We start from the raw sequence: 26,338 nt of genomic DNA, 5'->3' as shown, positions 1-26,338 counted from the left end.
GAAGACTTAATTTTGTCCTTTAACATGCACATGGGCCTTAACACACGCAGGACCAATGGCTTAAATGTCTCATCCAAATGACGGTGCACTATCGTAACTTGGATGTCAGCCCTCCAGCTGAAACACAAGGGGACCTAGAGATCTCCACCTTCATGGTTTAATGCACACACAGTCGTTACCACCAATTAAGCTCTCAATATCCATTATTTCATGTTTATTAATCTATATTGTTCACTTTTTGTATAAATAAAAAACAAAAAGATAATTATATTGTATAACACATATATTTAACTTAATGGTTATAAAAAACATATTGACCAAATTAATTTTTGTAGGTGGATGCAGCGAAATATTTGACAGAAATTGAAAAACTTAAAGAAGAGAAAGATCTTGCCAATGAGAGACTTCAGCAGCATGAGGTAGAAGCTTCACAAAAAGTTGACAACATCCACCAGGAAATAGAAACGCAATCAACAAGACATCAACAAGAAATTGATGAACTGAAAGTATGTTGAACATTCTGAGTCAGTAAATATTTAGAAACACAGTGATATAAACTTTGTCATTCATCCATTACTGCAGTTAATTTTATATATTTATCAGTCAATATTGTTCACTTTTGTATAAATAATAAACCTAAAGATAATTATACTTTATAACTTAATAGTTAAAAAATAAATCTGATTGATTCAATTTTTGTAGGAGGATGCGTTGAAATATATGACAGAGATTGAAAAACTTAAAGAAGAGAAAGATCTTGCCAATGAGAGACTTAAGCAGCATGAGGTAGAAGCTTCACAAAAAGTTGACAACATCCACCAGGAAATAGAAACGCAATCAACAAGACATCAACAAGAAATTGATGAACTGAAAGTATGTTGAACATTCTGAGTCAGTAAATATTTAGAAACACAGTGATATAAACTTTGTCATTCATCCATTACTGCATTTAATTTTACATATTTATCAGTCAATATTGTTTATTTTTTTATAAATGATAAACCTAAAGATAATTATACTTTATAACTTAATAGTTCAAAAATAAATCTGATTGATTCAATTTTTGTAGGAGGATGCGTTGAAATATATGACAGAGATTGAAAAACTTAAAGAAGAGAAAGATCTTGCCAATGAGAGACTTAAGCAGCATGAGATAGAAGCTTTACAAAAAGTTGACAACATCCACCAGGAAATAGAAATGCAATTAACAAGACATCAACAAGAAATTGATGAACTGAAAGTATGTTGAACTTCACGAGTTAATAAGTGGCTACAATATGATGATGTGAATTTTGTCTCTATTCTTGTGTTTTCTCTTCCTTATTCACAAAGCTTCTCTAACTTGTCTTTTTTGCATGATGGATTCTTTTTTAGTGGTTTTGCATGATTGTATTTGACTATGGTTATGGCTGATTTGTGTATTAGCTCAGATTCAGAGCTCTAGTGCACACACCTCTCATATTTTGGACATTTTTTTCATCCTCTTCCAGTCAGGTTTCAAATTTTCTGCCAGTTTCCTAGATGTACACTAAATCACATTTCAGGCCACCTATTTCATAAACTACACCACACTTTGCTATCATCGATCTTGTCTATAGGATGGACGAGATGATTCTGTAGTTTGTTGACTACAGTAGTTTGAAGAATGATTCTATGTTGTGTGTAAAGTGTTTATACTTCATTATTCATCCCACGGTGCCTCGACTTATTATAGATGTTTTCTGTTTCTCTTTCTTGTTTCCCATCCCATCAAAGCATCTACAGTATATTGTGAATACTTACATGGATAAACCGACTAATTGCCATTGTTCCCAAAACGGAACACCTCTTCAAAAAAAATAGAACAGTCCGACCCAGGACGCCACGTACGAACCATCTCCCTAACAATCGTCCTCATTCCCTAGTTGACGTTGTTGTTGAAAGAGCTCCTTTGTGGTGTAGTAGCCTACATTGGTAAGACCATGTGTCTCAAATTGTGTTTTTTGTTATCTTTTGCAAGGAGAATTCTTGGATTGTTATTTTACTTCATATAATTATCCAATTTGATGTAAAGAGTGTCTAGACACTGTGCATATTATCATTGTTTGATCTTGCTTTTTTAGACAATATAAATAATTTATATACTATCAAATTTTGTAGGAGGATGTAGTGAAATATATGACAGAGGTGGAGAAACTTAAGGAGGAGAGAGATCTTGCCGATCATAGGCTGAGGGAACAAGAGATTGAAACTGCACAAAGGATTGACGACATCAACCAAGAACTAGCAAAACAAACTTCTAGTTATCAACTTGAAATGAATGCATTAAAAGTATGTAACAAATTAGTTATTATTTTTATTATTAATTTGATTTAATTTTTAATTTTCTTTTTAGTACCTGTGATTTGTCCATACATGGGTGTGATATAACATCGTATTTTTTTTAGTACCCATGGTTTGTCCATACATGGGTGTGATATGACATGATTTTTGTTAGTACCTGTGATTTGTCCATACATGGGTGTGATATGACATCTAATTTTTTTTTAGTACCTTTGATTTGTCCATACATGGGTGTGATATGACATCGTATAACCATATAATGGCAAGTCATAATCTTGTCACATAAAATTTGGAATAAATGGCTTTCTTGAATACACACCCCTAAATAGTTGTAAACAAGACCAATTTAAGTAACATCATTCTCAACACAATGTATTACTCCAGTAGAATTACATTTTTTAACCTGGTTGGGATAAATAACACATAATTTTGACAGTAATTGTGTGTTAACTGTAGTTCCACATTAACAGTGAAATTAAGGGGAGTTTTAATGGGAGTATATGCGTACCTATTTTACCAAAAAAAAAAATTATATACCTCACTCGAATAAATACCTCCTTCGAATAATTCCCCCACAAAAACCTCTAAAAAATGAACGCCCTGCATCTCTTAATGAACAAATACAGTATGTTGATTTTTAAACCTGCATGGTTGTAGTTTCTTCTCAAAAAAAGATTTCTTATTTCAGTACATTTAACAAGTTACACTTTGATTTATAAAAGTTTCTTCTATACCGGTTGTCTGTATGCAGATTTAGAATGTTGGGCAATACAATTACCCATTTGGCAGTGGAGGCTTTATTAGGCTAGTAATATTACAGTACTGTAGAGAATCAGTGAGAAGAGGAGAATGCGCACATGTTTGGAAGCAGTGCTTCCAAACCAGTGTTAAATTTGCTATTCTATTGCCACCAGTTGGTTAGAAGAATAGCAATTTTAAACATTGACCCACAGGGGCTGGCTTTTATTGAAAACCCACCATGCGGAAATTCTAAGCAGCTTACAGTAACTAAGATACTTGGCTAATTGGACTCACTTTTTTAAATTGAAACAGCCATATCACTTGTTATTTACAGATGATTAAAATCTTGTTAAATTTCTTAGGATGATGCAGTGAAATATATGGTAAAGATGGAGGAACTTAAAGAAGAAAGAGATCTTGCCAATAATAGACTGCAGGAGCAGAAGACAGAGGCTGCATGCCAAAGCGACAACCTCCATCAAGAATTAGCACAACAATCTGCTAAACATCAACAAGAAATTGAAACTTTCAAAGTATGTAACAAATGTGTGTATTTATTAGGTAGGCCTGCATAATGCATACCAGCTATCTGTGATTGCTTGACGGGCTGATTGCTGTTTGTGATCTGAACAGATTGTCATTAAAACTATACATTGCAGGCCTTGTCGTGCTATTTCCCTTTAAAATTTTCACCAGCTTTTGACCATCGACACAGTCTATGCCCGGCTTTCATGCGGTGTTTACGAGAGGATATTAATCCTGAACTTTGGTAATATACAAATCTACAGCTCCACCATGGTTGGACAATTCATATTTATAGTTGTAGCTGTAGAAAACTAAGGATGGACGATAGACACTTTAAGGGTGGGTGGGTGAAAACATGGTAAACTCTAAATATGGATTTTAAGGATGGAGAATGGGTTAATAAGAGTAGGTGGAGGGCCATGAAATTAGCTTTAGACTGGGTGAAAAACTTCAAGGTTGGGTAGCCCTGCCCAGTACGGCCCACCATAACTACATCCCTGATATTACATTACATACGTAACTTAATGCTTGAGATAAAAATGTTAAAAAATGTTGGTTTTTGGATTTCACATCATCTCACTTAAAGAAACCTTGGTTAGTGGGTAGTTTCAATAACAGTGTGGAAGTACTGTTACTATTTTAAATTTAATATTTTCCAGTTTCTGTTTCTTTTATTCAGGTCAAGGTCGCAGCCAAAGCTGAATTACTTGATATTTACAAAAAAAAAATGAATATTAAAATATCAAAACATCAATCAAGCACAAAACATGAAAAATGGAGATAAAAGTAATATTAAAAATGTTAAAATTGGAACATCAAAATTTCAAAAAGATTAAAAAAACACATTAAATGAACAAACATCAATTATTTTCAATTATCAATTATTGTATCATTATTATTACTGTATTATTGTTGTTGTTGTTGTTGTTGTTGTTGTTGTTGTTGTTGTTGTTGTTGTTGTTGTTTTTGTTGTTTTTAAAAGGCAACGTTTAAAAAGGGGCCAGAATTTATATTAGACAGAAATAAAACAATTAAAGTGAAAGCTATTAAAAATGGACCAATATACTGGATTAAATGTTTGTTGTCAGGCATTTACTTAATTATTATTTTCATTGTTATATTATTTCCATATACTGTAATAATCATTTCAATAATAATAACCATCATCATTATTATAAATTAATAATTACTATTGATGCAATTAATAATTAATAAAAAATATACATTCAATCAATAATCAACAACACAATTAATAATAACTATTATAATTATTAACAATTATTATTATTAATATTATAAATATTATTTCTATAATTGTTAGTGTTTTAATTATTAATGCAGCCAAGTCAAAATCATTCATTTAGGATTGTAGTAAGACATGGTTTTGCACTTTTTTGATACTTTTCCACTGTATATTTTTGATGCTGATTCCTCACTCTTCTAAGTTCGATATTGCTATTGTTAACATTAACAATATTAATTAATTTATACCTTTCATTATTATATTCATTATCAGCGTAACTCAGATGCTTTGACGTCCGAATTGGCATCGCTTCGTGAAATGGGAGAGGCAGCTGTAGTAAATGACTGCACTCTGAAAAAAGCATGCAGTGACCTCAAGCTTGAACTAGAGCAAGAACAAGAACAAAATAGAGGCAGCCAAGAGGCACTAAAAGAAGAACAGGTAAGCAAGATTCATAAGTCAGGCTTTTATTAGCACTTCAACTATCAAGTGTAGTCTGTTTAACAAATTTTCACTTAATCATTTACAAACAACAATAATCTCTGTCTGGTTGTCTACTTAATTTTTCTTCATTTGACATTAAATGCTTCTTACGTACGGATGATCATTAAAAATGATACGTCGTGCATGCATCGTGGTGTTGCGTTCTGCATAGAATCATGTCAGCTGCTGACTGTTGAGTGGCAAGGTTAATTGCAAACACGGCCTACAAGAAAATGAAAAAGGATTGCAAAGATTTCAATAACAAAAATGAGGCATGTTGTGGCGAAATGCCAGTGTTGAGTAAATGAGCTATAAAATATGGGAGCTCAAAAAATTGCCTAAAAATCCAAATTTTTTTTTCACTATAGATCAACAGTTTAATGTCTTATTAATCATGTCCCAAAGTATTAGTTCTGGAAGTGGTCAACAAATCGTTTATTTAATGTTATTTAGATAGTTAATTCTATTAAACAATGTGTACACAAATAACTTTGGAAGGCAATTACACAAAATCCTGTTCATCTTGACTCTAAGAGTGCTGTACTTTCACTTTCCAATAACTTAGGCTTGAAATGTCCAATGTCAATGAATGACCCCTCATTTTAAAGATCACATACTCAGGTATCTGAAAATACCAATAAATTAAATTTCAATTTTTGCTACAACTTAGCCATTTTGCCACAACATGCCTCAAATATCATTACTACAGTTTTAAATATCACAATATTTTTTTTTTATTTGTTAAAATATGTTAATTTGTTAATTTTAAAATCCACAGGATAAATGTTCGTTAGTGCAATCCAAATACGACTCGGTAGTCGAGCAGTTTAAGCTACTGAGACAACACTATCAGGAACTGACAGAATTATGTGAAAAGATGCAAGAAGAACAAGAGGAGGAAGAGAGAAACCACAAAGAAACAAAAGCTAAGCTGACACAACTTGAGGTAATTAATTTGTGAGACTTGGTAGTGATATCTATGTTTGTGACAAGATTTTAAAAAATAATGTTTGCAGTAACCTCGCCACTTATGCCAAATTACTATTTAATTTTGCCTGTTGTGTTTTTTGATTGCTTATTTTTAATATTTAGGAGGCAGAAATTTTAGCAATAACTAATATATATCTGTGTCTAGATTTAAAAAAAAACAAACTTTAAATCAGTAATGATTATTAATCGATTATTTTCTTTTCTGTAGGCTAAATACTCTTCTAAGTTTGATTCTGCAATCAACCAAAATAGTCAGATAAAAAAACAAGAGCAAGAAATTAAAGAATTGCATGATAAACTAGGCAAAGAAAAGCAAGAGGCTGGAAGAAGACATAAACAAATGAAAGAAAAATTAAGCGAGCTTGAGGTGAGTAGTTGTTGGTGCATTGGTGTTTGTTACCATGTGCAGTAGTAGTATTGTTACCATGGTATGTAATAGTGCAGTTACCATGGTAGCAGTTATAAAATAATCCAATATTCAGCAAGTTGATTTAAATGTAAATTATCTAACATACTGCATTAATGGTAATGGTAATGGTTGGAGACTTATATAGCACATAATACATGGACTCTATGCGCTCGGGACAACCATATCAAGGACAGAAAAGTGTAAATGTAGGCTAAAAATGATTATCACATCAGAGAACTTATGTCTTCCCTTCAAACCAAGTGGGTTGATTTGAGAGAAGGAATGTGAACAAAGTTACACTTCCCCATTGACAAAAACAAATTGGAATCAATAAAGCATAAATACTATCGTTACTACTGTACAATACTTACTCCAAGTATTGAAATGCACGCCATCGTGTCGGGATTCTGTATTAGTACTGTAGACCAGCGTTCCGCAAACTTTTTACTATTTACGATTCTAGGCACCAAGCCGGCGGCCCAGCATCCCAGCCGCTAGAAGTTTAAAGGAGAGGACTTCCTTGTGTTGTGGTCATATTAGACTGTAATAATAGGACTATCATTAAAAACCATTCAACATAAAACATCAAAATTATTAAGTTAAACTTTCTACTTCGGTGCATGGATATGAATATAACGTAATTTTGGGATATATGAGATTTACATAACATTTGAGAATGTACTGAATATAAAATCTTAAATATTTTACATTTTAATCAGCGATCTATCAGCAATATGGGGATTGGTTATACTGTAAAGCCTTCAGAACAACCCCTGCAATACTAAAATTGGGATCCAACAGGCAGTGAATATTCCATTTTGATTTAGTGTAGATGTTTTTTACATATTTTTATTTTATTTGAAGTATTTTTATTTTTTATGATTCATATGTTATATTTTCCACAGACAGATAAATGAATGCCTGAACTGATATTTTATGGGTTTCATATTACTTTTTATACAAAACAGATAGCATAAATCATATATTGTCCAACTGTGTGCATTGAACATTTGACGACAACAATGTCTCCAAATTCCCAACCGTAACTTGGGCTACGGGCCTCGCTTGACACTTCACATCAAAGGGCCTGTTAATTAATCTTGCACAGCTTTCTCATCATCATCTTCTTCATCATCATAATTATTAATTGTCTATAGCAAAGTAGCGAAAAACTATGAATTCAGAGTGTATTCAATAATAGACGTCTCATAATGCACGAAGTGTATTTCAAAGCATCTAGAAAACAAAAACTTTTCGAATATCTAAAATTTATCTTCCAGCGACAAAACAAGCTAGCTCTCTTCTCATGACCCTCCCAATATGGGAACCCATCTGTGCTATAGCCAGGGTAAACTCTGGATCCGCGCTTGACATGTATTAATTGCTTAAAAAAAGGTATATTTACAGTATATTTATTTATAGAAAATAATGTTGCATACTAGAACTATCTGGAATAAATATACAGATAAAGGCTCCCGAGGGGGCATAGACACACACACCGCTTATAACTTAAATAGTACGCACCATTTGGCACTTCAGCAGCGTGTGCAAGCGACGCATTCGCTGTAACAATGAAGCGGCTTTATTAAAAACTATTTTCTCCATGATGAAACGTCTCTTTGTTATTTTTTTTTTTTTCAATTTCCACACGCCTTCGCCGCCCTCCAAAAATGTTTCGCGGCCCAAATTTGGGCCACGGACCATAGTTTGCGGAACGTCGCTGTAGACTACTACTAGTGTAATTCTGTAGACTACTATATTATTTTGTCATCATCATCATCTTTGTCATGTTTTTTGTCACCATCATCATTATTGTCAGTATTATTGTTGCTACTGTATTATAGTATAAAATGTCTTTCAGTCTTGCATTAAACTGGTCATAGCTTTTACTGTGAACAGCTTCTGTGATCTGACAACTGAATGATGCTGTTATAATGTTAAGAGTGAAAGCAATGATCAGTTTAAATCAAGACTTGCAAAGGTGATACATTATACTGTGGTGCAAAACAAGTCAAGTATCAGTTTACGTGTGGCTCTTATTTTATTATTTCATTATAGATATTATTAATGTATTTATCATAAATACATTCCATGTTATGCATTTAGGAAAACAAATTTTGTTACAAGTTGTTAAATTGTTGGATAACTAGAAATATATTCTGTATCATATATTATCTATAATTAATTGTTACTGTTATTATTAATGAATTATGTTATTTGCTTGTTTAAAATTGTTAATTTAAAAATCTCTAAAGGCCACTGTTGAAGAGAAGAATAAGACTTGTGTTGATAATAGCACACTGAAGGATCTTCAACAGCATCTTATGCAGAAGAAAATGAAGATAGTCACCTTGGAGTCGGACATTCTGAAATGTACTGACCCTCTAGAAAAAAGGTAAGATCAGCTCTGGTTGACACACAGTTGATTTAACAATGTCAACAATATGCATGCTTTCTTGGATTAGGTGTGTGTACTGGACAGCACTAAATTTTATAGCCCATCTAGGTAATTTTGGCCTTTTGATCAAGCTTGTGGTGGTGGTCATGATGGTGATGTTGATGATGACTATTAGGTGTTGAAAACATTTTTTTTCCTCTGACAAGCAAATGTGACCGGCTCTGGCAAAACCCTCCATTTGTCGCAAACTCTAATTTCCTACAAGCCCCCAAAACATTATACTGTAGAATTAAAATTTTATAAAAGCTATATTGAAGTACCTTTCCGCAAAATATCAATCGCTAAATCTAACTGATAAGTATATTAAAATTATTTTTAAATTGCAAATTTTAATAATAAACTATTGATTTTGGAATTTTTGGAAGCTATTTTCTCAAAACCTATATTTCTGATATCCAATGTGTTACATATTCATAACTTTGCTAATACTCAACCGATTTCCATCAAATAAACACTGTCTTAAAAAGACTTCATGGAGAATCTAAAAACACCAAAAACTCAATTTTGAATTTTTCCTACAAACAGCTGGTTTTGCCAGAGCCTGTCACAAATAACCTTCAAAAAATCTAAATTAAATTACCATATTAAAATGGTCAAAATTGCAAAAATTCCATGGCATATAGGCCTGCTTCTGTTTACCAATAATTACATGAATTAATTTTGTTTTCAGAATTTCCCAACTTTCTAAAGAACTTGCAGAGAGTTCTGAAAAGGTGGAAAGTTGGAAGAGCGAAGCAAAGCGGCTCAGACAACAGAGTCTTGATAGCTCAGGTAAGGCATACACATAAATAATCTTCTATTTTTCAATTTTAAATTGTCTTCGTGTTGCTGTTATTTTTTTAATATCTTTATTATAATTGTCAATTATAATGATATTTTATTATAATTAACTTGTGTATTGATTGTTAACTTTTTTCATTTATTTAACAGTTTAATTTATTTATTGTTTATTACTGTATATAAAACAAATGTTTAGTAGAATATTTTAAATAATTGTACAAAAATCACTTTTAACATGAGGGATACAATGATAAATAATGTACTGTTGATTATATTATTAAGGGATGATAATAGTAATGGAAATAAAGTACAAGTGTATTTATTCAGACAATATATTTTGTATAACCTTTCATTATTGTGATTTAAATTGTAGCCTAAAGAATAAGTACATTTTTCATGGCTCTTTTATTTGCAATTTCTATACCATATAAATTGAAGTTATTTAAATGTTTCTATGTTATCAGTTGAAAGTAACACATCATCAAAGACTGAGGCAGGGTATGGGTCTGGCATCATACAGGAATGTGCTGTGTTTGCCCTGAAGGCAGAGAAGGCCAAACTGGAGGGGGAGTTGAAGCGGTTAAAGGCAAAACTTCAGGATTTGGAGAAGAAATACAATGAGAAGTGTATATTCTACCAAGAAGAAATGTGAGTGAATGAATTCCTTGATCAAAATTTTGTTTCCCCTTCTTGCAAATTTACCTAAAATGTCTCAGGTTAGCACACACATGGAGCTTTAATGGTGCAGTCTCACATTGAGCTTTAATGGTGCAGTCTCACATTAAACTTTATTGGTGCAGCCTCATTAACAAGTTCCACAATCTATTTCAAAAAGTGCATATTTATACAACTGAAATGTAATACTGTAACCAATTTTAGCATAAATTAATTTAGTTAGCTCTGCATAGGAGTTTATGCATTCACTGCTGTCTGTGTATCTGTTAGCAAGATTACGCAAATGGATCATCATAACGTTTAGTGGAATGGTACATAGTAATCAAAGAAAGACACCATTTATTTTTCGGGAAAAGGTCAAAGGTCAATGTCACAGAAATTCAATTGTCCTCGAGTATAATAGAAAATAATGGAATCATTCCTCGTATTCAGGCAGCACTCAAGAAAATAATAGACCTGAATACGTATACGTATTATTTTCTTGAGGGTATGCTGCAGATTCGCCCATTATTCATGGCCTGCTTATTGTTGGTATCCAGGCACAGGGCGGAGGTGTGGACTCTTATGATGTGACTGCCCTAGTTTATTAATTGTTTGTTTATCATCAACAAAAAAAAAATAAGTATCTTATGCTTCTTTAAAACAGAACAAGAAACACAAGGCTCCGAGCAGAATTGAAGCGCTATGTAGAGAAAGCTAGTAAAAAACAAGCGCCTGTGAAGATTCAGGATGGAACTCAGAAGAGACCACTCAACGGTATTAAGAATTATTATGTTATTCAGCAACTTCCTTTAAGAGACCACTCAACGGTATTAAGAATTATGTTACTGAACGACTTCCTGCATGTAAAACCAGTATGCCAATAAGCTTAATTTGTTGGTGTAAAATGAAGTAAATGTGAAAACCAATGAAATTTTATCAAATTATTTTGTTTATATGGAATTTTGCTTGGTATGAAATAAATAAGATTTTTTTAGGAAGTACAGGATTCAACTCCCTCGTCCTCCATGCCTAATGGGTCAGAGGAACTAATTGGCAGGCAGGGGAACTCATTTCCCTGATCAGTGGACAATATCTCTGATGATTCACCATTTTTACCAATACTCAATATCTCTTGTTCACTATTTTTAAATTCCATTGCAGATTTGCCCAGGAACAGTCCAATTAAAAAAGCTTTGAAGCTACCAACCTCGGAAGTTGTCAAAGAAAGTCTGCCAACCTCATCATCCACAAAGAAGACGAGAGCAAACGACTGGGACAACTTCTTACAACCGGCGATTGAAAAGCTTAATGAGGAAGAGAAACCTCAACAGTGTGCTCAACAATAGGTTCCATACATTCTCTTTTGAAAACTGTATATAAATAATAACAAGAAAAAAAGGAATTAATAAATAGGTATTTGCATTGCATTATTTCAGTGGATGGAATACTAAATGTAGGATGTTAATAGTTTCAATTTGCACTGCACAATTTTTAAATATTTTTCTTTAACCAGCCAGCTTTCATTCTTCATTCTGATTTTTTCATTCATGTGATTGGCTGAGATGAAGTATGTATGTCATTTACCCATTCACTCATTGATGGCGTAAATGCTTTGCATGAGCAAATATTATATGTAAGCGCATTAAATCAAATGTTATCTGTTGTTTTATTATAATAATTAAGTAATAAATGATCTGATAGTACTGTCATAAAATAAATTAATAAAATCCACCTTTAGATGTATCCATATACCCATATTTAGAAGTATTGCTTTCAAATTTCAAGACATTGCTTAAAATGCACCTTTTCGACTTATATAATACTTTTTTGGTTAGGTCTTTAAAAGTACATAGGCCCTTCTGAAATACATGATGGAATCTATGCTGTGAGGTGCTGGCCAACCTTTGCTTGTTAGTGGTCTTCTGAAAGATGCAGTGTTGATTGGTTCTTCCGCTGTTGCCTGTTTTTAGATTTTTTTTGTATAGTTTTCCTTGGTTGAAAGATGATTTTGATAGGATAATTTTGCCAATTTTCTCTCACCATCATCCCTCCTTGTTTTCTTTTAAGTTCCATTGTATTACATATGTATGAACTATGGAATAATAATAATCTGATGATAAAGATTACAATGATGTTAAATAATAAAGATTCATACATATTTATTATGAGACATTGATTGAACAAAAAATGTTAATGGCACATTATTATGATAAAGATGTAATTACTCTGAGCTCAAGTGTATCACTTCCTCTATATGGGATGTTTTTTTCTTTGAATGTATTTTATAATTATTTCTTTATAATAAAAGTCAATTTAAGACATGTATGTTAATATTGTAAATATAGTTCTACTGTAATACCACAAAGAAAGTTCTTTGCAGTGATAATAAATAAATTATACAGTTAAACCTATCTGTTAATAAGTTTTGTATTTTTATGATTTTAAATATTTATTAAAATAACATTTTAAAAAATTTACATGGTGATGGTCAAAATGATATCACAGAAATATGAGGGATGTCGTGGCGAAATGGTTAAGTTGTCGCACAGGCCAGTATTGAGTAAATGAGCTATAAAAATATGGGAGCTCAAAAAATTGCCTAAAACTCCAAATTTTTTTTTCACTATAGATCAACAGTTTAATGTCTTATTAATCATGTCCCAAAGTATTAGTTCTGGAAGTGGTCAACAAATCGTTTATTTAATGTTATTTAGATAGTTAATTCTATTAAACAATGTATGCACAAATAACTTTGGAAGGCAATTACTCAAAATCATGTTCATCTTGACTCTTAAGAGTGCTGTACTTTCACTTTCCAGTAACTTAGGCTTGAAATGTCCAATGTCAATGAATGACCCCTCATTTTAAAGATCACATACTCAGGTATCTCAAAATACCAATTAACTTGAATTTCAATTTTTGCTACAACTTAGCCATTTTGCCACAACATGCCTCATAAGGTGTTCACAGAAATGAGGTACTGCGATTGAAGTCAGTTCCGATGGCGGAAGTTTCGTTCGAAAAGAGCATTTTGTTGTAACTGTCAAACGAATTAACAATAAAAATAAACTCAATAAGATAGAGAATACATTTGAAGATGTAGTGGCGTATCCAGGGGGTGGGGGTGCCTGAGCAACCCCCCCCCCCTCCTTTTAGATGTTGAGAAAAAAATTTCCCCTTTTTAAATGTTAAAAATAACTGACAAAAATTTTAACATTAAAATGCCATTTTCCGGCATCTAGAAGTCCCCAATTCTTAAAAGTTACTCACTTCAGCCTCTCAATCATGATGGGGCTCACATGGATATAGTAATTTTCGTAGATTTTTATGTATTAAAATGCCATTTTCCGGAATCTAAAAGTCTCAAATTCTTATAATTTTCTTGATGGTAGTTTTCATAAATTGTAAGTACTGTATCCAAATGCCGTTTTCGGCCATCTGTGAAGTCTAAAATTCTTTAAATTTACTCATCTGCGCCCCAAAACCAAGGTGGGGCTCAGGTGGATGTGGTAGTTTTTGAAATTGTAAGTATTCAAGTGCTATTTTCGGGGACTTATTTAATTCAGTTTGTTCAATTTGTGAGAAATTCTAAATTGCTGCTACTAATATTAGTATATCTTATATTAGTATGTTTTATGTTTGTTTTATGCCCTATAATTGTATTAATGATTTCTTTTTACAGCACTGATGTAGCCTACTTCTTATAAACGTTACGTATTCAACCAACCCAAATATAACCAAAATTGGACAACACACGTCAATATTGTAGTAGTAATTGTAATTGTCGTGATGGAATAGACAATAACTGGTTTGTGTCAGAAGAATAAAAAATATAGTTGTTTAGTTTTGCCCAACCTGACGTGAAAATGTACTGAATACTCAGTACGTGTGAAAACACTTGCGAAAAAAAAGAATGTTGTAGTACCTACCGTAAATGCTCGAATAAGCGCCGCGCCAAACGTGATATTTTCGGTAAGCGCGACTCTCTAATTAGCGCAGCGGCGCTTAATCGAGAGTACCCTGTATGTAATGAAACACTTTGTGAAACAGGGTTTTAAATACAGTATAAAGTGTTAAAATGAATAAATAACACAATGAAGACACAAGCATTTCTTTATAAACGTTTGTTTACGATGACCTATGATATACCTACCAAACTACAGGAACACGTGACCGGATTTGTAAATACAGTATTATTCTCATTCGATTTCTGTGTTATTATTTATTCATGCACAGCCCATTTTTATATATTCACATATGTTATTTTACTTTGTCATGTACAAATCATTGCAATTCAGCTATTCGCTGCGAATGTGATTTTGAATAAACTTGAACTATACTATACGGTACATTATATATCCTACCCCTGGTTCTAAATATGCGGCCCACGGGACAAAATTGACCTGCGAAGCCATTAAATCTGGCCTGTGTGGAAAAATGAGATTAAAAACAAACAATAAAGTAAATCATTTGATCAATAATTTTCCCATTATAAGTGAGTCTTCGGCTGTTCCTTGGGAAAGTTTTGTTTTCTACTTGCTTTGAAATGCACAACATATTCAAAATAGATAAGTGAGAGCACAAATTTCAATATATGCCGGCCTTAAAATTTAGTGGCAAAACGGGGGGTACGCGCCCCTGCGTAGCCAGAGTTTCCTGAGTTTACGGTTGTTTGGCGACATTATCGTCGTCGTCAATGTTCAATGTACACAATCGCACAACAGTTACATGATTTATGATATCTCTTTTATAGAAATTAATATGAAACCCATGAGATATCAGTTCAGGCATTCATTTATCTGTCTGTTGAAAATATAACAAAGGAATCATACAAAATAAAAAGAATACAAATAATATAAAAACACATACACTAAATCAAAATGGAATCTCCAACGCTTCGTATTCACTGCCTGTTGGATCACAGTTTTAGTGTTGCAGGGGTTCCGAAGGCTTTACAGTACTGTATAACCAATTCCCATAGTCATGTAAATCGCATATATCCCAAAAATTATGTTGTATTCATGCACCGTGGAAAGTTCAATTGACTTCTTTAATATTACAGTTTAAGGAAGTCCACTCTGTAAATATTTAGCATAATATAGTACAAAGAATTTTGATTGTTTATCAATATCATTATATACGCATGTTAGATCCAAATTCCAAGACATTACCTTTTATGCACGCACCGACTAGGAAAGTTTAACGATAATAATTTTGATATGTAAATGTTTTGTTATGTGTTGATTGGTCTTACTTAAAAATATTACAGTTTAAAATTCATAATTATGATAAAAACTTGATCATAATATGACCAAAACCACATTATACATTCAGTTTTTTGTCATGAAAATGTGGACCTTATCGAATTTGGTGGGGTGTGCGTATGCACCCATCGCACCCACAGGATAAACAGAAATTTTATCTTTTACTTGCCAATTAATACAGTAAGTTTTAAGCTCTAGGTCTACAATTAGGCTGCCCACTCTAATAAAGACCTATTTTTTTTATAGCATTGATCGTTAAAATAATGAAATAATATATATAATATATCTGTAGCAGTAGCCAACAAATACATCTTAAGAATACCACAATAATTGTCAAGCTCAATATCAGGCAAGGCCTAATAGACCTAACTTTGTATACATGTTTTGCGATAATTATTTGAAACAAACAAAATGACATGGCATTTTAAATAATCCATGCTATTCTTTCTCTTTTACAATTATGGTTTCAATCGATTCTCTAAAATGCAATGTCATTGTTTGTTTAAAATATCTATGACTCAATTCCCATTTATTTAAAATAAAATGTTTCACAGTTGTTCACTCCCTTTATAAAGAATACTGCATGTTAGCAATCGTTTCACTGAAGATGGCGAAAGATTTGCCGACACATGCTTATTTATACAGAGTTTTTATAATAAATCTACTAGGCCTTGCCTATATGATATTGGGCTTCAAAATTATTGTGGTATTCGTTATATATTATATATATTCGTTATATATTATATATTATAGGCCTATATATATATATATATATATATATATATATATATATATATATATACCGTATATATATATATATATTAGAATAAAACTGCAGATGTTAGGATAAACACAAGCATATGCTATTCAGAATGCCCAGAATTAATGTAGGCAGAATTTGACAGTAATATATCTGTGGTACATATTTATTTCTGTAAAAACAAAATGCCTTTTTAAAGACGTAAATAGCAATTTCACAAACGGCGCCCTATACACGAGTGATTGCTATCTTTGTTTATTTCCTGGTTAGAGTGCCTACTGTATTTCAGACAACGGTTCCTTGCATTTAACGAAGGACTTCCAGTACAAGTACAGTACATTAATTACCTGCTGTTGTTTACTTGTTGACCGAATAGAACTTTAAGGTGAAGTACTGCCACTGCCATATATAGCCAAGATCTACAATACTGAACTATTAAAAAAATTATTATTATCTTTGCTCAGCTGTAAGTGACTTAATGTTAGTGTAAGAATGTGTAGTCGGTTCTACATTATTTTCTGTTTAATCATCCTCAGGAATGTTGTCTCTTGTAAAAATTGTTTCGATTTCAATCCATTGATTTTAAATACGACAACGCAGTCGCCGGACGTATTGAAATGTCCGTCTAAGTGCACGTGTCAGTATTGCCGGCATAATGTCGCACCCGGTGGATCTATAATCAATTTCTTTCACAAGGTTGACTGTTCAGGAAGAGGAATAACCCGGGTTCCATCTGAAGATATACCTACTGATGTCACAGAAATTGTGCTCTCTTATAATCGAATCGCAAAAATGAGTGCAGATGCGTTCAAATCTACACCAAATGCAATGTATATAGATCTGTCGACCAATATACTAGACTACACGCTCATTGACGACAATGCTTTCCGAGGACTTGGCAAGCTACGCACACTCGTTTTATCAAGAAACCATGCGATTTCTCACATTAGAAAGCAATGGTTTAAGCCACTTATTTCTTTAGAAAATATACGCATTGCAAGTTCTTACGTGCTCTCAATTGAAGATAACGCTTTCCAGGGACTCCAGAATTTACGTATAGTCGTACTGAACAATAACGGCATTGCTAAACTACCACCAGAATTATTCCACGGCTTATCCAGACTTATAGGCGTATATATGCAGCACAATTCCATCCAGAATCTGCCAGTCGACATGTTTCTGGGGTCATCGGACAACTTACATGAACTAAACATTGCATACAATCAGATAACTAACATTCGAAAAGACGTAAACTTGCAGGATTTGACGCAGTTACAGAGGCTTAGTGTGCAGAGAAATCCATATTCCTGCAACTGCAATATTCTCTGGTTTCGTAACTGGTTATTGAACGGAACCTCAGCGACTGTGCTGGGCAAAGATGAAGTCATTTGTGCAAGTGGACCGACTGATGTGGTTAAAAAGAATTTACTGGAGTTCGATCCAGAAATTCTACACTGTAAATCACAGCTCATTATGATAATTACTGTGACATGTTCTGGTTTCTTCGTGATCTGTGCGTTAGTGTATTTTATTTATTACCATCGATGGAAAATAATGTACGTTTAACCAATAAAATGTATTAATGGTAGGCCTATAGTGTTTATAGTTATTTGCCAAAAACTGTAGCCTGTTATTGCATGACTTATTTCCTCCATGGTTATGGCAAGCATATAGCGCGTAAACTACTTTATCATTATTTTTTTTTTGAAGAATTTTATACAAGTACACTCTCGCCACTTACAGAATAGAATAAAGTCATTTTATTAGGCATTGAGAGCGGAGCTTCATTTACAGAGTTGAATTTGGGACCCTGTGTTAAAGCAAGCATCTTAACCACCAAGTTGCATATTCATTCCAAGATGATTATATATAATGTCCATATGGATTCACTGGTGTAGACGGTTGACATATGTTTAATTTCCAGTAATCGATAAAAATATACATTCCTGCATAATTACCTCTAAGAGGCATTAGCTTAAATGGTTTTAAGTCTGTCAGATATTATCGAACTTGACAATTTTGTCTCTGGTAATTTTATTGCTTAAGCGTATTATCAAAAACCATGTGCTAAACTAAGGTACCGTTGTCGTCAGGCAGGTTGACTGGACAACATAATATACTGCCTTTATTCAATGTTTGAAACATCATGGTTTGAAGGTATACAAAAATAAAACAAATTTTCAAAGCACCCAAAATAAAAATAGTACGATTTATGGATGGTTTTGGACCAAGAATTCATATTGTTGGCCAAAAAGAATTTTCAAGCTTTGGCCTTACTAAGGTTGAGAATAGTTAAACCATTAAAACTTTGCAATGTTAATAAAATCATTAAATATAAAGCTGCTCCATGTCCCTTTGAACATTTTAGTCGTAAATCTGAAATTCATACATACAAAACCCGCCATTTTAATTATGTGCAATTCATTCAATTCAGTTCGCCCAAATCAAAGCTCCTCTAATTCAGAGACCCCTTTAATTCGAGATTAACTAGCCACCTATCTAACACTGAGCTCACCCTCTAGTTATGATAACACTCTAATTCGAGACAGAGACCACATTTATGGAAGTACCAAGTGATAAAATTACCTCCAATTATTTTAATAAAAACTCTGTAATTTTAAAAATTGAACTTCAACATTAACAGATGTATTTTAAGTTTATCTTTTTCTGCATTTTTTTTTAAAGAAGCTTTTTTTTTTTTTTTTTTGGAAAGAAATTTATAATTTTAGGCCCATGGCTGTAAATCAGAAACTGCTTTTATACAATAAGTTTTGAGAGTATAATTGTTGTTCATTCGCCACAAAAAAAAAAAAATAATAATAATCAGTAAATTTTTTGCAATGACCTGTTAATTTTTTAAACTTCTTGCCAGAAAGTGCTGTTGAATCAGCTAATCGTCCCTAGTTTTGATTTTTTTTTAATTTAAAAGCCCATTAATACAATTCAAAACCGATGCACTTAATAAATTAAAAAGCAAACATCAGTTCCTTTGAAACCCATTTGGTTGTAATATGTTGCCTTTTGGAGACCACCTATAGCTTTGTTCTCCATTTAGAGGTTTCAAGTTTGTTTTACCTTCTAATTATGAGGTTTAGAGACCATTTTTAGCCCACCGTCTCTATTTAGAGTTTTTTAATTCGAGACCGAACCCCTATACCATTACAAATTTCAGGTCTCAAATTGGAGGGCGCGCGGACTTTGCTTTAGGTGTTGGCTTTTTTGTATAATTAATGTTTCCTATTGGCTGAACTCCTGATGCTCATTAATTTTTACTTTTCTTGATCATAAATAATTTTTTATCTTGTATTTGCATATTGAGCATCGAATAAATTCAATCAACCAATCAATCAATCAATCAATCAGGCCTTTGGAAAAATTGAACACTTCATAACATTTACTAGCCGCGGTGTATCTAGAGGAAGGCGGGAACATGGGAGCCAAATTTGCATTATTCACCCTTTGTTTTTTAAATCATGGATCCGTCCTTGCCAAATTAACAAAAGTGTAACGCATCAAAAAAATTGGAGGCGACTGTGTACAATTTCATTACTTTACCTGTCCCTGAATTAAATTATAATTATTTATTGTTTATATCTTTCCTGTATATTTTGTTGGTCGAATAAATGAAATAATGAAATATTTTCTCGCAGATATTGGTACCAAAGAAGGATGTTACGGAAACAGTACGAGCGTCTTACGCACACAGACGCGCCCCCGCTCGACCAACGTATAATTTACGATGCATTCATCTCTTACAATAGTAAAGACGTGGAATGGATTAATAAAGTGCTTCAACCGACATTAGAAGCACCTCCATATAATCTAAAACTTTGTATTGACTATCGAGACTTTTTGGTCGGCGAGGCCATCATTCAGAACATCGCAAACTCGGTGAGGTTCAGTCGGAAAACAGTTCTAGTTATCAGCAACAATTTCGTCCGTAGTGAATGGTGTAACTTTGAATTGGAGATGGCGCGCAATCGTATGTTCGACTCACACGAAGATGTATTGGTTTCGATCTTACTAGAGAACGTAAAATATTCATCGATGCCTATACTACTACAAAAAGTGCTACGAAAAAAAACATACATAGAATGGCCGAAAGAAGAAGGTCGGAAGGCGTTTTGGACCCGCCTAGCCAGGGCCATTAATTCACCCAACGTATCTCTAGAAGCGTCACGTCTTGGTATAAGTTAATGTTAACAGTTGGATGTTGTTGATTGCATCATTTGTTGTTGAGAAAGGAGGTTGTTATGGTAATATCTGTGCAGTTGATTTTATGAAAACGTTGGATCGTGTCTATCATGCTGTTGCTCTCCCCCTCCCCCCTCTCTCTCTCTATATATATATATATAATATTTAATTTAATTTGATTCATTAGGTACTCGAGATAACAATACATGAGAAACAAAGACAAAAAAGCACCAGGATTACCCATTAAGCCGACGATAGTCATTTTCAATGGGGTCCTTATAAAACCAATACAATATAATAAGACACACAAAAAAGACAGAAATAGACATTCAAGATTACAAAAAAAGAATAGGCAAATAGGTATAAAAATATAAATATAAATAAATATATATATATATATAAATAATGTAACAAATGTAAAAAGGTACAAATGTAAAAGCAAAAATTCTTAAAATGTTTAGAAAACAGGCAAGAATCAATTATTTAAAAGAGAAGCATACGTTAAAAACATGTTTAAAAAATTGTATAAGCTGATAGAAAAGAAGAAGAATCTGGCAAAAATCCAAAACGAAAAAGCCACCATCGAGACTCGAACATAACAAGTTGACCACGAAGGCGTGGGTGTCATTCCAAGTACATAGTACAGGGGCTTATGTAGTAAAATAGGCTCCAGTTGGCAATTCATGTTAATTTATGGCAACAATGATTTTCCGACTCAGAATTTTATACTGAACAAGAAAAAAGTTGGTGCATATTTTTTCGAGAAGGTTAACTGGGCGCCATCTTGGAAAACAAGATGGCGGGAAATTATCGAAAAATCATGATTATGGCACCTCCAGCCAGATTAAAAGTTGAATACAATTTTGTCTGTTTTCTCCATTTTTAAAAAATAATTTTGATAAAATTTGTAGGTTGGGGCCTGTAGAGCCAACGAATATAAAAATATACCACAAATGTCAAAACATTCTTCTCGCAAATGTCAAAATATCCGCAAATGTCATAACATGTCAACCACAAATGTAAAAATAACCACAATTGTAAAAAAAATAAAAAAATCTGTTTGACCACAAACGTAGAAACATTTCACCTACAAATGTCATAACGTGTCAACCGCAAATGTAACAATGTTCCTAAGCACTTAAATCCTTATCTATTGAAAAACCCTAATTAACTGCTATAGTAGAGCAGCTAAAGCACCAAGTTGCGCATTGTAATAGAGCAGCTAAGGGCCAAGCTGTACACTTTATTACCAAAGCATGAAACTTGGCACAAAATATCTTTATTATGTGTAGGCCTAAGTTTTGCTCCAAGTTCCTGACGCCTGCTATGGCCGCCATTTTGAATTTAAAATGACCGCCTCTAAAAGACGGAATCCATATATCTTGGCAACGGAAAATCGTACAGACTTAATTTTGCTCTAATGTAAGATTTTGTCCAAAAGTGATCGGAAAGGGTTTTTTTTACCTCTGAGCCTACATGACCCAGAATATCCATATTTTCTAAACTGTTAGTCATAGAGATCTAGTTTTGGCCTCAAAGTGTTCAGAAAATGCGTGTTTCTATTTGCGCTAATATAACATTTTTCCCAGAAGTGACCGGAAATGGCATTTCTTACATTTGACCATAGATATCCAGCATATCCATATCTCAAAAAACGGTTGGCCATAGAAACCTGATTTTGGCTTCAAATTTTTCAGAACATGCATGTTCCTATTATGCAAAATGTTGACCAGAAATGAAGTTTATGACTTTTGACCTTAGGTACCCTGTAGGATATTTATATCTCCATAACCGTTGGTCATCAGAGACCTAAGTTTAACCTCAATTTGTTCGGAACATATTTCTATTTGCACTAATGCAACATTTTGTCTAAACTTGACCGGAAATCAAATTTCTGACCTTTGACCCAAAAGACCCTATAGCATATATCTATACCTCTATTACTTACCATTGGTCATGTACACCTAGTTTTGGCCTCAAATCGTTCAGAATATGCATTTGAACTACTATAACGTTTTGTCCAAAAAGAGATTGGAAATGACACTGACCTTTGTACGTACCCTGTAGCATAGGCAGATCTCAGAATGGTCTCAAAGTATTCGGAACATACATGTATCTATTTTGTCAAAATGTGACTGGAAATGACATTTTTGACCTTTGAACTCTGATAACCAGAATGTAGATCAGAACATACTGTACATGTTGCTATATGTATTTGTCTAATTGTGAATATAAATGGTAATTTGGACCTTATATTCACATTTTCCCAAATTCAGACACTTGATTATGGTCTGAAATGCCAGAATAAGTATCTGTTTACTTTCAATGAAAATTTTGTCGACATAATGCCGAAAGTGCTTGTTTATTTGGTCTCTGGCCCTAGTAATGTTTGTTTTATTAAAAGAAAAAAGTGCTTCATCTACCTAGGATACTCTTGCGAATCTAATAATAATAATAGTAATAATAACAATAAGAAGACACTTGTAGACTAAAAGCGCATAATGCACGAAAAACTCCTTTTTTGCTTTGCACATTAAATAATAATAAAATATTTAGATAAACAAATACACACACACACACCCACACACAAAAGAAAACACGAAGAAATGGCACAAAAAATAATATGTGGCGATCAGCCACAAGCAGGGCGCTCTTTGGAAGAGAGGGCTGTATTTTTGAGATGAAGAGGAGAGGATAATAAAAGATGGTGGATGGAAACACATGTGTCTGTCTCTGTGTGTGATCTTTCACTGTGTATGGATGTCAATTATTGATCTCGGTCCTCGCCACAACACTGTATACCGAATCTCTGAGGGGTCACCGTCACCACCCTAACCCAACACAGGACCCTATTTAGGTGGCTCGAGTAAAGGAATGTGAAACACCTTCAAGGGTAGCAGCCTGGTGCTTCACTAACAGGCCTATTTGCACTACTCGAAATTAATGAAACGCATATGAAACAATTGTTGTAGGTATTTTAATTGAAAGGTATGAAGGCAAATTATCTTATCACAAAAGTTTTCTGGTCCCCTGGCTTCCATCCATGATGGGCCACTTCGTTCTCATTAGTCTTAATGTAATTATCACTCTCGAATTGTTCCACTGCCTATTTTATGGCTGTTTAGAAAACAAAAGAAAAATAAAACCTCATCAGACGTCATTAGACCATTGGTAACTTATTCACTACACAACTCAGACCCCCAAAGATAAATGAAATCTATCAGATAATAGTACGTTTATTAGCACTCGTATGCTATATTTATGTGATTTATTTACGTAAATGACCTAACTAAAGGAAATAGCATTGAATTAATTCAAAGAGGCTACTAAACTGTTCCATGACTTGTTGGAAAAGATTTTGTAAACAATCATCTTGCCCTCTGGTAGTGAAGCGGACCAGAAATTATGTAGATTGCGGTTGAGTACATCAAACTAGTCGTGGTTATTGAAACTTTAACAAAATATTGACGCCGGGATTGACGCCAATAGAACAATCATCGGCACTATTTTCAGCGATGTACAACTAAAACGTATTGATGAAGTATGTTTACACAACATCATTCAAATCGTGTACAAAATATTTAAAAAACTAATCAAACAATAACGTGCGTGCCGACATTACAATTGCTTTTGAAATATCTTTCAAAGGTAATTTTGTAGAGCATGGCACAAGACTACGGATTATATTTATGTATATACATGAATGAAGAAAATAACCTTGAATTCAAAAGATACGAAGCAGTTCATGTCTTGAAATACATCAGATCATTGGGAATGCAATAATCAGTACATGGATGGTATAACCAATTTCGCCGGGGTATCACTAATTAGCCCCGGGGACTATCGTCTTAAAAATAGAAAATTTCTACACCTCAATCTATTTCCAGCAATCGTAGAAAATGTCATCGCAATTATAGCTCAATGAGAACTGTATTGTTACTATGGAGTTTCTTTGACTCCTGCTTAATTTTTTAGTGCTTTTAAAGACTTTTTTCTCAGAACTATATAGGCCAGTTTATAGAGAATAATTATAATTCAAACTAGCTTAACTTTACTTATTGTCCGATTGAGATCATTGAGCCCTCATTATAAGGTTAATGATATGCACTATTCATTTACATTAAAAACCATTTTGATAGAGTACGAGTTTATGCAGTCATAATATAATAATGAAAAAGCAAAAAAAAAAAATATTAATTACATGTTATCAGTCGCATACTTAAGGTGGCGTCTCCACCTTACCAATCAATACAAGGTATTACAGCTGCAGGCTTATATAGATATAAATATTAGTTTATCACCCTATCAAAGAATACGAAGTACGAGTTTACAGTCCTTTTGTGGTCTTTTCGTCACAATTGTCTGATATAACTTGAAACCTCAGTGTGAATACTTTGTATTGTAGAAATGCCACCTCAAATAAAAAATAAAAACAAAAAGATAAACATTTGCATTCCAGATTTTGTGGCTCATGAGCCATATCCATGGTCTTTGGAAGGAAACATCATTTAATATCTAGTTATGGTTAAACGCATTCTATTTTCAACTGGAAACCCTCCCAGTATCCCAGGATTTCTGGGATGTGGTTATGGCTAACAACATGTCTATAATGAAGTATGGCCAACTAACATATGTACTGAATAAATAACTTGAAATAAACTGTTTTATTCAAACAAACGTTTCTCAAAAGAGTATAAGAATAAATGTAATTTGATATTTTTGTTTATTATGCAGTCATAATATAATAATGAACAAGCAAAAAAATTATTAATTACATGTTATTAGTCGCACACTTAAGGTGGCGTCTCCACCTTACCAATCAATACGAGGTATTACAGTTGCAGGCTTATCATATAGATTAGGCCCCATAAAACATATTAGTTTATCACCCTATCAAAGAAAAAAAAAAAAACTGATGAGAGAGGGAGGGGTTTTTTTTTTTTTTTTTGTTGCTAACCCCGCCCCCATTTTACCGATGTTCGCAAGTAAATCAATGGTTAAGGACATGGATCAAATTTGTATTAAAGGAAGATGTTTTTGTTGTACCAGTAAACATATTTGCAAGAAATCCTGAGCTGTTCAAGTAATTTTACTAAAAGTGATGAGGGAAGGGGTGATAAACTAATATTTTATTTATGGGGCCTTATAGAAGAAACTTTTTTTCTTATGTTAATAAAACAAAAATAATATTAAAGGTCAGATATGTTTCTCATGTTTTTATATTGTATTGTATTTATGCTCCCTGTTATTGGAGTTAACGCTGTTGGGTGAAATAAAATAAATAAATGATTCAATAAAATAAATATGGAATGTTAGATTACTAAGGTCAAAGATCAAAATAAGCATTTCAGTATTCTCCAACAAAATTTTCAGTTAAGGTAAATAGAAGCATTTTCAGGCATTTAAGACCATAATTAAGTCCCTACAATTTTAGAGAAGTAAACTGTAAGTAAATTTATAAAGAATTTGATGGATATTTTAAGGTAATTAAGTCAGATGTACGATATATATC

The 26,338-nt window shown here is 33.0% G+C and overlaps 2 protein-coding genes across 10 annotated transcripts in view; both read left to right on the top strand.

Moving 5' to 3' along the window:
• The window catches only part of LOC117110699 (centromere-associated protein E-like), a 35,327-nt gene extending 22,308 nt beyond the window's left edge, over nucleotides 1–13,019 (top strand). For 6 of the 9 annotated variants that reach the window (XM_033253460.1, XM_033253465.1, XM_033253461.1 and 3 more), the window contains 13 exons: nucleotides 336–506; nucleotides 703–873; nucleotides 1,070–1,240; nucleotides 2,140–2,310; nucleotides 3,426–3,596; nucleotides 5,105–5,272; nucleotides 6,093–6,260; nucleotides 6,513–6,671; nucleotides 8,969–9,108; nucleotides 9,842–9,942; nucleotides 10,416–10,599; nucleotides 11,273–11,382; nucleotides 11,770–13,019. In XM_033253460.1, coding sequence (XP_033109351.1) covers nucleotides 336–506; nucleotides 703–873; nucleotides 1,070–1,240; nucleotides 2,140–2,310; nucleotides 3,426–3,596; nucleotides 5,105–5,272; nucleotides 6,093–6,260; nucleotides 6,513–6,671; nucleotides 8,969–9,108; nucleotides 9,842–9,942; nucleotides 10,416–10,599; nucleotides 11,273–11,382; nucleotides 11,770–11,954 — 2,070 coding nt within the window. In that variant the 3' untranslated portion in view covers nucleotides 11,955–13,019. The remainder of the gene's footprint in view (nucleotides 1–335; nucleotides 507–702; nucleotides 874–1,069; nucleotides 1,241–2,139; nucleotides 2,311–3,425; nucleotides 3,597–5,104; nucleotides 5,273–6,092; nucleotides 6,261–6,512; nucleotides 6,672–8,968; nucleotides 9,109–9,841; nucleotides 9,943–10,415; nucleotides 10,600–11,272; nucleotides 11,383–11,769) is intronic. The other 3 variants (XM_033253463.1, XM_033253467.1, XM_033253466.1) reach the window with 3 other exon arrangements.
• A 4,405-nt stretch (nucleotides 13,020–17,424) lies between these two features.
• On the top strand, nucleotides 17,425–20,829 carry LOC117110704 (toll-like receptor 13). The gene is made up of 2 exons (XM_033253473.1): nucleotides 17,425–18,188; nucleotides 20,283–20,829. The coding sequence occupies exons 1-2, from the start codon at nucleotides 17,425–17,427 to the stop codon at nucleotides 20,827–20,829; spliced, it is 1,311 nt and encodes a 436-aa protein (XP_033109364.1).
• The last annotated feature ends 5,509 nt before the right edge of the window (nucleotides 20,830–26,338 follow it).

Source organism: Anneissia japonica, unplaced genomic scaffold, assembly GCF_011630105.1.
Source record: "Anneissia japonica isolate Jap-2015-1 unplaced genomic scaffold, ASM1163010v1 scaffold287825_len194363_cov185, whole genome shotgun sequence".
NCBI classification, from domain to species: Eukaryota; Metazoa; Echinodermata; class Crinoidea; order Comatulida; family Comatulidae; genus Anneissia; species Anneissia japonica.
Note: the sequence above shows the minus strand (reverse complement) of the source record. Positions and strands in the feature narration are given on the sequence as shown.